The following is a 9,139-nucleotide window of genomic DNA, read 5'->3' as shown; positions in this document are numbered from 1 at the left end:
AACACTGATATATGGGACACAACGTCACTCCCCCTCGGACTACCCCAGTCGTCCAGCCCTCGCACCCACATTGGCCTTCAAAGGACCCGGTCTGCAAAGCAGTTCCAAAATGCGCCGTCCGCGGTTTCTTAGCTGGACCGGAGAGTTTGGAGTACAACTTCGGTCGGTCCTCCAGTAGCGGCCGCTCTTGAGTCTCGGAAGCGCGGCTCCATGGTGCGCGGACAATCAGTCACGTGGGGGAACCGCTCTTCCGGTTTTGCCATGGCGGGCGTGCCTGGCGGAATATCCTTCTGGAGGGGCCGCTTCGCCGACCTCGTGCGAGTCCCGGGCAGGCGTCGCCCGATCAAAGCCAAACTGCCTCTGGTGCTAGCCGATCGCATCTCCAACCGTCAATTGAAGCTCGGAGGTAGGCGAAGGCCAGCAGCGTCCAACGGTCCCCGCGCACAAGTCCGTCCGTCGGTCCGAGCAGCTTGTTTGCAATGGGTCAATGGAGCTAAACGAGTCCAGAGGCTTTTCCTGCTATAGCGGCTGGGAAAACGGGGAATACGCCAGGAAGGAGGCGGCGCCAAGTTACTTTCGGGGCCATAACTTCTACCCGGAGTCCGAATCACCTTGACTGATGGCAGGAATCTCCAAGCTCGGCCACTTTAAAATTTGTGGACTTCAACTCCCAGAATCCCCATGCCAGCAAAGTTGGCTGAGGAATTCTCGGAATTGAAGTCCCGAAGTGCCCGAGTTTGGAGATCCCTGTTTGTAGTATAGCCTTTATTATCATTATACATTGTGTATACAGTACATCAGGAGTCTCCAACCTTGACAACCAGCATAGCATATCTGGCAGGAGGATTCTGAATGTATGTATGTGTGTATACGTTTTATGTATGTATGTATGTATGTATGTATGTATGTATGTATGTATGTATGTATATATATTATATATATATATATATTTGTTTTCGTAGATACATACATATACTGTATATGTAAAACGTATGTGTGTGTGTATGTACCGGTATGTATATATATGTAGATGTATGTATATTTATATGTATGTATGTATGTATGTATATGTATATATGTATATGTATATATATATATGTAAAACGTATACACACACACACATTCCAGAATACAGTGTTCCCTCGATTTTCGCGGGTTCGAACTTCGCAGAAAGTCTATACCACGGTTTTTCAAAAATATTAATTAAAAAATACTTTGCGGGTTTTTCCCCTATACCACTGTTTTTCCCACCCGATGACGTCATATGTCATCGCCAAACTTTCGTCTGCCTTTAATAAATTTTTTTTTAATAAACTTTAATAAATAAACATGGTGAGTAATAATCTGAATGGTTGCTAATGGAATGGAAAATTGCAATTTAGGGGTTTAAAGTGTTAAGGGAAATCTTGTGATACTGTTCATATCCAAAAATAGTGTATTTACTTCCGCATCTCTACTTCGCGGAAATTCAACTTTCGCGGGCAGTCTCGGAATGCATCCCCCGCGAAAAGCGGGGGAACACTGTGTGTGTGTGTGTGTATATATATATAGACATTCAAAATATTACACGGGGCAAAACCCGAACTCAGAACAATCTACATATATATATGATACGAACTTAATTGGTGCAAGGAGGAGGTTCGTAAGATGAAAGGTTCGTAAGACGAAACATTGTTTCCCATAGGAAACAATGTAAAGTCAATTAATCCGTGCAACCAAAAAAACCCCCGCAAAAAAAAAGGCTTTCGGTGACTGCTGGGAAGCCGCGCGGCTGTTTTAAAAGGTGACAGCCGGCCTGGGGGGCTTCCCAGCAACCTCCCGAACCTAACCCGGGGTTCAGCAAAATTTTGCCTCTTCTTACGAACTTTGTTCGAGTTACGAACCGGCATTCGGGAGGCTTCTGGGAAGCCCCGCCGCCCGGCTGTCACCTTTTAAAACAGCCGCGCGGCTTCCCAGCAGTCTCCGAACGCCAGTTCGTAAGAAGAGGCAAAAGTTTTCTGAACCCCGGGTTTGTATCACGAGTAGAATTGGATAATGTAGCCTAGAGGTTAATTCTCTGCCTTACAAGGCCAAGGTTGCAAATTCAAGTCCCAGTGAGGGTATGGCTAGCTGATAAGGCCAAAATAAGGCAGAAATAGATTTATCCTAGTCTCCCTTAATTTTCAAATTCAGCCAAAACATGTGACATATATATATATATATGCATACACACATACATACATACACACATATATATACACACACATAAAGATACACACACATACATACAGAATGATCCATTATATGATGTTATTTCTCAACCTCGGCAACTTTTAAGGTGCATGGACCTCAACTCCCATAATTCCCTGGTGTAGGCTAGAAAGGGAAGCTTACCCCATGTACATATGTACTGACATCCTACATGTGTGTACCTGTTCACACAGCTGCTCCCAATTCTGCTAAAATCTCTCTGATCGAATACTGATCTTGTGCGAGACATTATATACAATAGGAATCTGGCCCAGTTTGATTAGATGTCATTCATTCATGTCGTTCATTCATTATTCATGTTATTCATTCATTCATGTCGTTCATTTTTTTCAATATACAAATCAATAAACTTTTTTAACAGTACTGTTTCATATATAGTAGGGTGAATGAACACAAATTAGTGGTCCAACACCAGGAACTGCGCTCCCAGATTTGGACACACATGGAGGATCAGGGTCATGAGTTTAACTTCCAAAGAGACCAAAGTCGTGGCTCGTGACGAAACAAAAGGAGGCTGCCTCCTGAAAGAAGCCTGGTTTGCGAACATCAACTCACTTAATAGACACATTGATATGCCACCAGCATACCAGGCATTAAGACACTGGCAAAGACTCAAAGGGAATGGATCATTAGGGCTGAATAGGAAAATGTCTTCCCCATAGGCATAGAGATTGGCCCATTGAAGGTATAATAAACCTCCATTGCATGGAAGAGAACACACAAGGAGAGCAATAGAATGAGAAAACAGAAGGGGTGAAGAACAACATAGACTCACCGCAAGATCATGGGCGAAACATGTTAGAAACGAGGGAGAAAGTAGCGATAAATACCATAGAAACATAGAAGACTGACGGCAGAAAAAGACTTCATGGTCCATCTAGTCTGCCTTTATACTATTTTCTGTATTTTATCTTAGGATGGATCTATGTTTATCCCAGGCATGTTTAAATTCAGTTACTGTGGATTTACCAACCACGTCTGCTGGAAGTTTGTTCCAAGGATCTACTACTCTTTCAGTAAAATAATATTTTCTCATGTTGCCTTTGATCTTTCCCCCAACTAACTTCAGATTGTGTCCCCTTGTTCTTGTGTTCACTTTCCTATTAAAAACACTTCCCTCCTGAACCTTATTTAATCCTTTAATATATTTAAATGTTTTGATCATGTCCCCCCTTTTCCTTCTGTCCTCCAGACTATACAGATTGAGTTCATGAAGTCTTTCCTGATACGTTTTATGCTTAAGACCTTCCACCATTCTTGTAGCCCGTCTTTGGACCCGTTCAATTTTGTCAATATCTTTTTGTAGGTGAGGTCTCCAGAACTGAACACAGTATTCCAAATGTGGTCTCACCAGCGTTCTATATAGCGGGATCATAATCTCCCTCTTCCTGCTTGTTATACCTCTCTACACCTGTAGAGAAAGTGGCAGTTGGAATGTTGGAAAGAGCCAATAGAAATCCCATCTACCAGCATGAATAAGGCATAAACACCCAGCCAATTACAGGAGAGAAGAAAGGGTCTGGGCCCTTTACGCATGCACTGACCAAATTAAACCGCACTATATAAAAACAAACATTTCTTCAATGATGATTTTAATACTCTGACGAAGTCAATAGGGATTGACCAAAGCTCAGTAATTTTTTAGTAGTTTTAAATAAATTTTAAATGTTCCAAAGATCGTGATGGCTATTGCCTCGCATTTTTAGGACAATTATTTATTTATTTTTTATTTTATTTATTTAATTTATTTATTAGATTTGTATGCTGCCCCTCTCCGCAGACTCGGGGCGGCTCACAACAACAATAAAACAGTATACAATAAACAAATCTAATATTTAAAAAATATCTAAAAAACCCATTATTTTAAAAAACATACAACACAAGCATACCATACATAACACTATATAAGGCTGGGGGAGATGTCTCAATTCCCCCATGCCTGACGGCAGAGGTGGGTTTTAAGAAGTTTGCGAAAGGCAAGGAGGGTGGGGGCAATTCTAATCTCTGGGGGGGGGCTGGTTCCAGAGGGTCGGGGCCGCCACAGAGAAGGCTCTTCCCCTGGGTCCCGCCAGACAACATTGTTTAGTTGACGGGACCCGGAGAAGGCCAACTCTGTGGGACCTAACCGGTCGCTGGGATTCGTGCGGCAGAAGGCGGTCTCGGAGATATTATGGTCCGATGCCATAAAGGGCTTTATAGGTCATAACATTTTGAATTGTGACCGGAAACTGATCGGCAACCAATGCAGACTGCGGAGGGTTGGTGTGACATGGGCATACCTAGGGAAGCCCATGATTGCTCTCGCAGCTGCATTCTGCACGATCTGAAGTTTCCGAACACTCTTCAAAGGTAGCCCCATGTAGAGAGCATTACAGTAGTCGAGCCTCGAGGTGATGAGGGCATGAGTGACTGTGAGCAGTGACTGCCGGTCCAAATAGGGCCGCAACTGGTGCACCAGGCAAACCGGGGCAAATGCCCCCGTCGCCACATCTGAAAGATGGTTATATACCGGTATATGCTATTTACATTTATTTCTACGCAGCTTTATTCTTCTGCCCTAACCAGTTACACCACCTATTCCACGCCTTGTCAAATTCTGTTTCCTCTTTGCCTTTCATTACCAAAGTGAGCCTATACATCTCTGCACATTCAAGTATTTTATGTATAATCCCTTTATCACTTGGTATTTTGCAAATAATAACAGCAGCAAGAATTGTATACACCCAATACTGAAAACTTGAAAATATACCAAGATCAGATGTCTTTCCATTGACCAGTGACTTCTCCCACACACACATCCTCCTTCCCATTATAGACTCTACTGTATTTAAGCATTTTTCAATCCCAATGGAAATTAACCGCCTTTTGGAACAATATGCTGCAATATTCTTTTTAAACTTTTTTAAATATTTAAATTTATTTGGATTTGTTACGATTTGTTATATTTTGCTGTGAGCCGCCCCGAGTCCATGGAGAGGGGCGGCATACAAATCTAAATAATAAAAAATAAAATAAAAAATAAAATAAAAAATAAAAAAATATGCTGGTGCACGAATCCCAGCGACCGGTTAGGTCCCACAGAGTGGGCCTTCTCCGGGTCCCGTCAACAAAACAATGTCGTTTGGCAGGACCCAGGGGAAGAGCCTTCTCTGTGGTGGCCCCGGCCCTCTAGAACCCCCCCCCCGGAGATTAGAATTGCCCCCACCCTCCTCGCCTTTCTTAAGCTCCTTAAAACCCACCTCTGCCGTCAGACATGGGGGAACTGAGATATTCTTTCCCCCAGGCCCTTACAATTTATGCATGGTATGTTTGTTTGTATGTATGTATTTATTTATTTATTAATCAGATTTGTATGCCGCCCCTCTCCGCAGACTCGGGGCGGCTCACAGCAATAATAATACAATGTAAACAAATCTAATATTTAAGTTAATTTAAAAACCCCAATTTAGAAACCAATCATACATACTAGCATACCATGCATAAATTTTATAAGCCTAGGGGGAGGGAAAGTGTCAATTCCCCCATGCCTGACGACAGAGGTGGGTTTTAAGGAGCTTACGAAAGGCTAGGAGGGTGGGGGCAACTCTGATATCTGGGGGGAGTTGGTTCCAAAGGGGTCAGGACCGCCACAGAGAAGGCTCTTCCCCTGGGTCCCGCCAAACAACATTGTTTAGTTGACGGGACCCGGAGAAGGCCAACTATGTGGGACCTAACTGGTCGCTGGGATTCGTGCGGCAGAATGCGGTCCCGGAGATATTCTGGTCCGGTGCCATGAAGGGTATGTATGTTTGGTTTTACAAATAAAGGGTTTTTAGCTGTTTTAGTATTGGATTTACATGCTGTTTTGTATTACTGTTGTTAGCCGCCCCGAGTCTACGGAGAGGGGCGGCATACAAATCCAATAAATAATAATAATAATAATAATAATAATAATAATAATAATAATAATAATAATCAGTGCCTGCCGTATGTTCTTCCTCATTTTGTACGTTTCTTTTGCAATAGATTTGTAGAAGCTATAAAATACTCCTGGATAATGGGAGTTTATTTTTATTTTACAGAGGCAAGTTGTCTTACAGAGATGGCCTTGATGATGGCTTGCTGGAAGGCAAATGAGTTCAGTGACGTTGCTTGTGCTAAGGAGATTACTACGTTCTTTGACTGTGCAGCTAAAGCAGAGGTAATTGCATTTTATTTTCCCCCAATATTCTATAAAGAAACTGTTTTCCACCTATATTGAGTTTGTAATGGCTTAGAATCACCAGTTTTAATTGCATAGTATTTTCTTTAAAATTTATTTAATAAACTTTCATCTACTATATTTTTTGGAGTATAAGATGCACCTTACCCCCTCCAAAAAAGGCTGGAAATATCAGTGCGTCTTATACACCGAATACAGCCATTTTTGGCCTCCCAAAGCTCCACTCTCACTCCCATATCCCATTTTTGCAAAAAATGGAGTGTGCAGATGGTTTGAGAGACCTGCAGAGTGTTCCTGGGGGGCTAGAGCAGTGATTTTCAACCTATTTTGAGCCACGGCACATTTTTTACATTTACAAAATTCAGGGGCACATTGAGCGGGAGAGGGAGGGGTAAAAAAAGTTTGGACAAAAAAACTCTCTCTCTCTTCCTCCCTTTCGCTCTATTTCTCTCTCCATCTCTCTTTCTTTCTCTCTTCCTTGCTTCCTCTCTTTTTTGCTCTCTTTCTCCCTCCCTCCCTCCATCCCTCCCGCTATGTCTTTCTCTCTCCCTCCTTCCCTCCCCCCCCTCTCTCTCATGCTTTCTTTTTATCTCTGTCTTGCTTTCTCTCTCTTGCTTTCTCTCTCTCTATCTCTCTCTTGCTTTCTTTCTCTTTCTTGCTCTCTTTCTCTCTCTTGCTTTCCTTCTCTGTCTCTCTTACTTTCTCTCTCTCTCTCTCTCTGTCTCTTGCTATCTGTCTCTTTCTCTCTCGTACACCATGCTGGCAACAGCAGCATCAGGCAGTAGCCAGGGGTGGTGGCAGAGCGGTTGACTGCGAGCGGGAGCCCTGACGGTGGCGGCTGGATATGTTGCTGGACTCCATACATGCTGTGCTGGGCATGGGCACAGGGATCGCACCTCTGTCCCGGCCCAGCCAGCAGGCCAGTGCCAGCCCTGCAGCGTCAGCATGTACAGCGTCCAGCAACACGTTAAGCCGCCACTGTCGGTGCCTCCGCCCTGGAACCGCCTTCCGGCTACTGCCCAGTGCCACTGCTGCTGATGCGCTCCCGCTGTTGGTGCCCTCCTGCCAGTCACTTGATGCCGCCAGAGAAGCTGCCGGTGCTGGTGCCTCTGCCCTGGAGCTCCCACTCACAGCCGCCGACCCCCAGCTACTGCCTGGAGCCGCTGCTGCCGGCGCCCTCCTGCCGGGCCCCAAAGCTCACCTGCTGCAAAGAAGGAAGGCACGAAAAAGAAGGCGCGAAGAAAGAAGCTCAGCTTCCGGTCTTGGAAGCTGAGCTTCGCGGCACACCTGACCATGTCTCGCGGCACACTAGTGTGCTGCAGCACACTGGTTGAAAAACAGTGGGCTAGAGGAAGGCAAAAACACCCATTTTTGTGGGGAAACTCACTCTTTTTTTTTTTTTGCAAAAACATATGATTTTTGCCTCCCCTCAGCCCCTTCTCCTTCCCAGCGGCAGCGGTGGCGACAACAGCAGCTTCCCTTCGAGGAGCAGCAGCGCCGGAAACGTCACGTAATGAAGGGAAGCTGCTGCTGTCACCACTGCTGCCGCCAGGAAGGAGAAAGTTGGTGCACAAGACGAAGCACTGAGGAAAAGGAGCCTCCCGAAGCTACCGGTATTGCAGCCACCTCCACCCTTCCTGCAGCTTGGAGAGGTTAGACTATAGAGACTGGGAGGCTGTTAAGCGGGCGGTAACATTTTGGATAACAAACAAAATTTTCTGTGGCTGTTCGGTATCCGAATTTTTGTTCAGATACCGAAGCAAATTTTTGCTGAAAATTTTGTTCAGTATCCGAAATGTACGAGAACCAAAGCGTTCGAGAACCGAGGTACCACTGTATTTGTAGAAAATAATAGATTCTTTAAAAAAAAAAAACTAGGAGGATAAGATCAAACTAGTGATAAAGTGTGACCACAATAATACATTTTTCTCATATCCCTAGCAATATATTTTAAAAATTCAACCACTCTACAGTTGGCATATAATTGTTAGTTTGATAAATAATAGACTTTTGATAATACCAGTTCAGTGTGTCAGAATTAACTCTAGTCATTTAGTGATTAGGATTGATAAAATTGGAAACATCACTGGGAATTGCAGTTTATTGCAGTTCAATAACTGCATAAATTTATTTGTGCTCTTTTCAGGCAAAGAAAAAGGGGACAACTCCAGAAGACTCTTCAGGAACTCTTGATCCACAACAAGTCAACAAATTACTTGGACGACACCCAAATACTAGACACTATTATTAATGAAAAATGTTTCTGTAAATATCTGGTTATTAAAACCTGAAATTAGATCGAATTTGGAAAACCTCCCTACTACCCCTGCTTGTTAAAACTGAGGAGCAATAATCTTCAGAATTATTTAAGTAACTTTGTCTAAAAAGATCTGCTGCCAGTAAGACCAAAGGTTACATTTTCTCTGATGGGAAGATTCTTCAAGCAGAAAACTTCCTTATGGATTGTTCATTTATTGTCATATTGAGTTCTGTGAAATAAAATCTTATAATGAAACATGGGGTCCCACAAGGTTTCATCTTGGCCCCAGAACTCTTCAGTGTCTTCATCAACGACAGATGATGGAATAGAAGCGGAACTTACCAAATTTGCAGATGATACTAAGCTAGCAGTGTTCTGCCTGACTGGGCTCAGGCAATGCGTAACAGTCCCAAGGAAAAGAAATCAAA

General features: G+C 43.6%; 1 protein-coding gene across 1 annotated transcript; it reads left to right on the top strand.

Annotated features, from left to right (window-relative positions):
• Positions 1-215: 215 nt before the first annotated feature.
• CHCHD1 (coiled-coil-helix-coiled-coil-helix domain containing 1) lies at positions 216-8,966 on the top strand. The gene is made up of 3 exons (XM_070753940.1): positions 216-406; positions 6,312-6,430; positions 8,598-8,966. Exons 1-3 carry the CDS (start codon positions 262-264, stop codon positions 8,700-8,702), a joined length of 369 nt encoding a protein of 122 aa, XP_070610041.1. The 5' UTR covers positions 216-261; the 3' UTR covers positions 8,703-8,966.
• Positions 8,967-9,139: the final 173 nt, after the last annotated feature.

Source organism: Erythrolamprus reginae, chromosome 5 (genome assembly GCF_031021105.1).
Source record: "Erythrolamprus reginae isolate rEryReg1 chromosome 5, rEryReg1.hap1, whole genome shotgun sequence".
NCBI classification, from domain to species: Eukaryota; Metazoa; Chordata; class Lepidosauria; order Squamata; family Dipsadidae; genus Erythrolamprus; species Erythrolamprus reginae.
The sequence above is the reverse complement of the archived record's forward strand: the minus strand, read 5'-3'. Positions and strand labels throughout refer to the sequence as shown.

Bases quoted from the DNA above. Each gene is read 5' to 3' on its own strand.
- CHCHD1 (XM_070753940.1), top strand. From the start codon at position 262: ATGGCGGGCGTGCCTGGCGGAATATCCTTCTGGAGGGGCCGCTTCGCC. The intron at 407-6,311 runs GTAGGCGAAGGC...TTTATTTTACAG, and splicing joins CCGTCAATTGAAGCTCGGAG to AGGCAAGTTGTCTTACAGAG. The intron at 6,431-8,597 runs GTAATTGCATTT...TGCTCTTTTCAG, and splicing joins ACTGTGCAGCTAAAGCAGAG to GCAAAGAAAAAGGGGACAAC.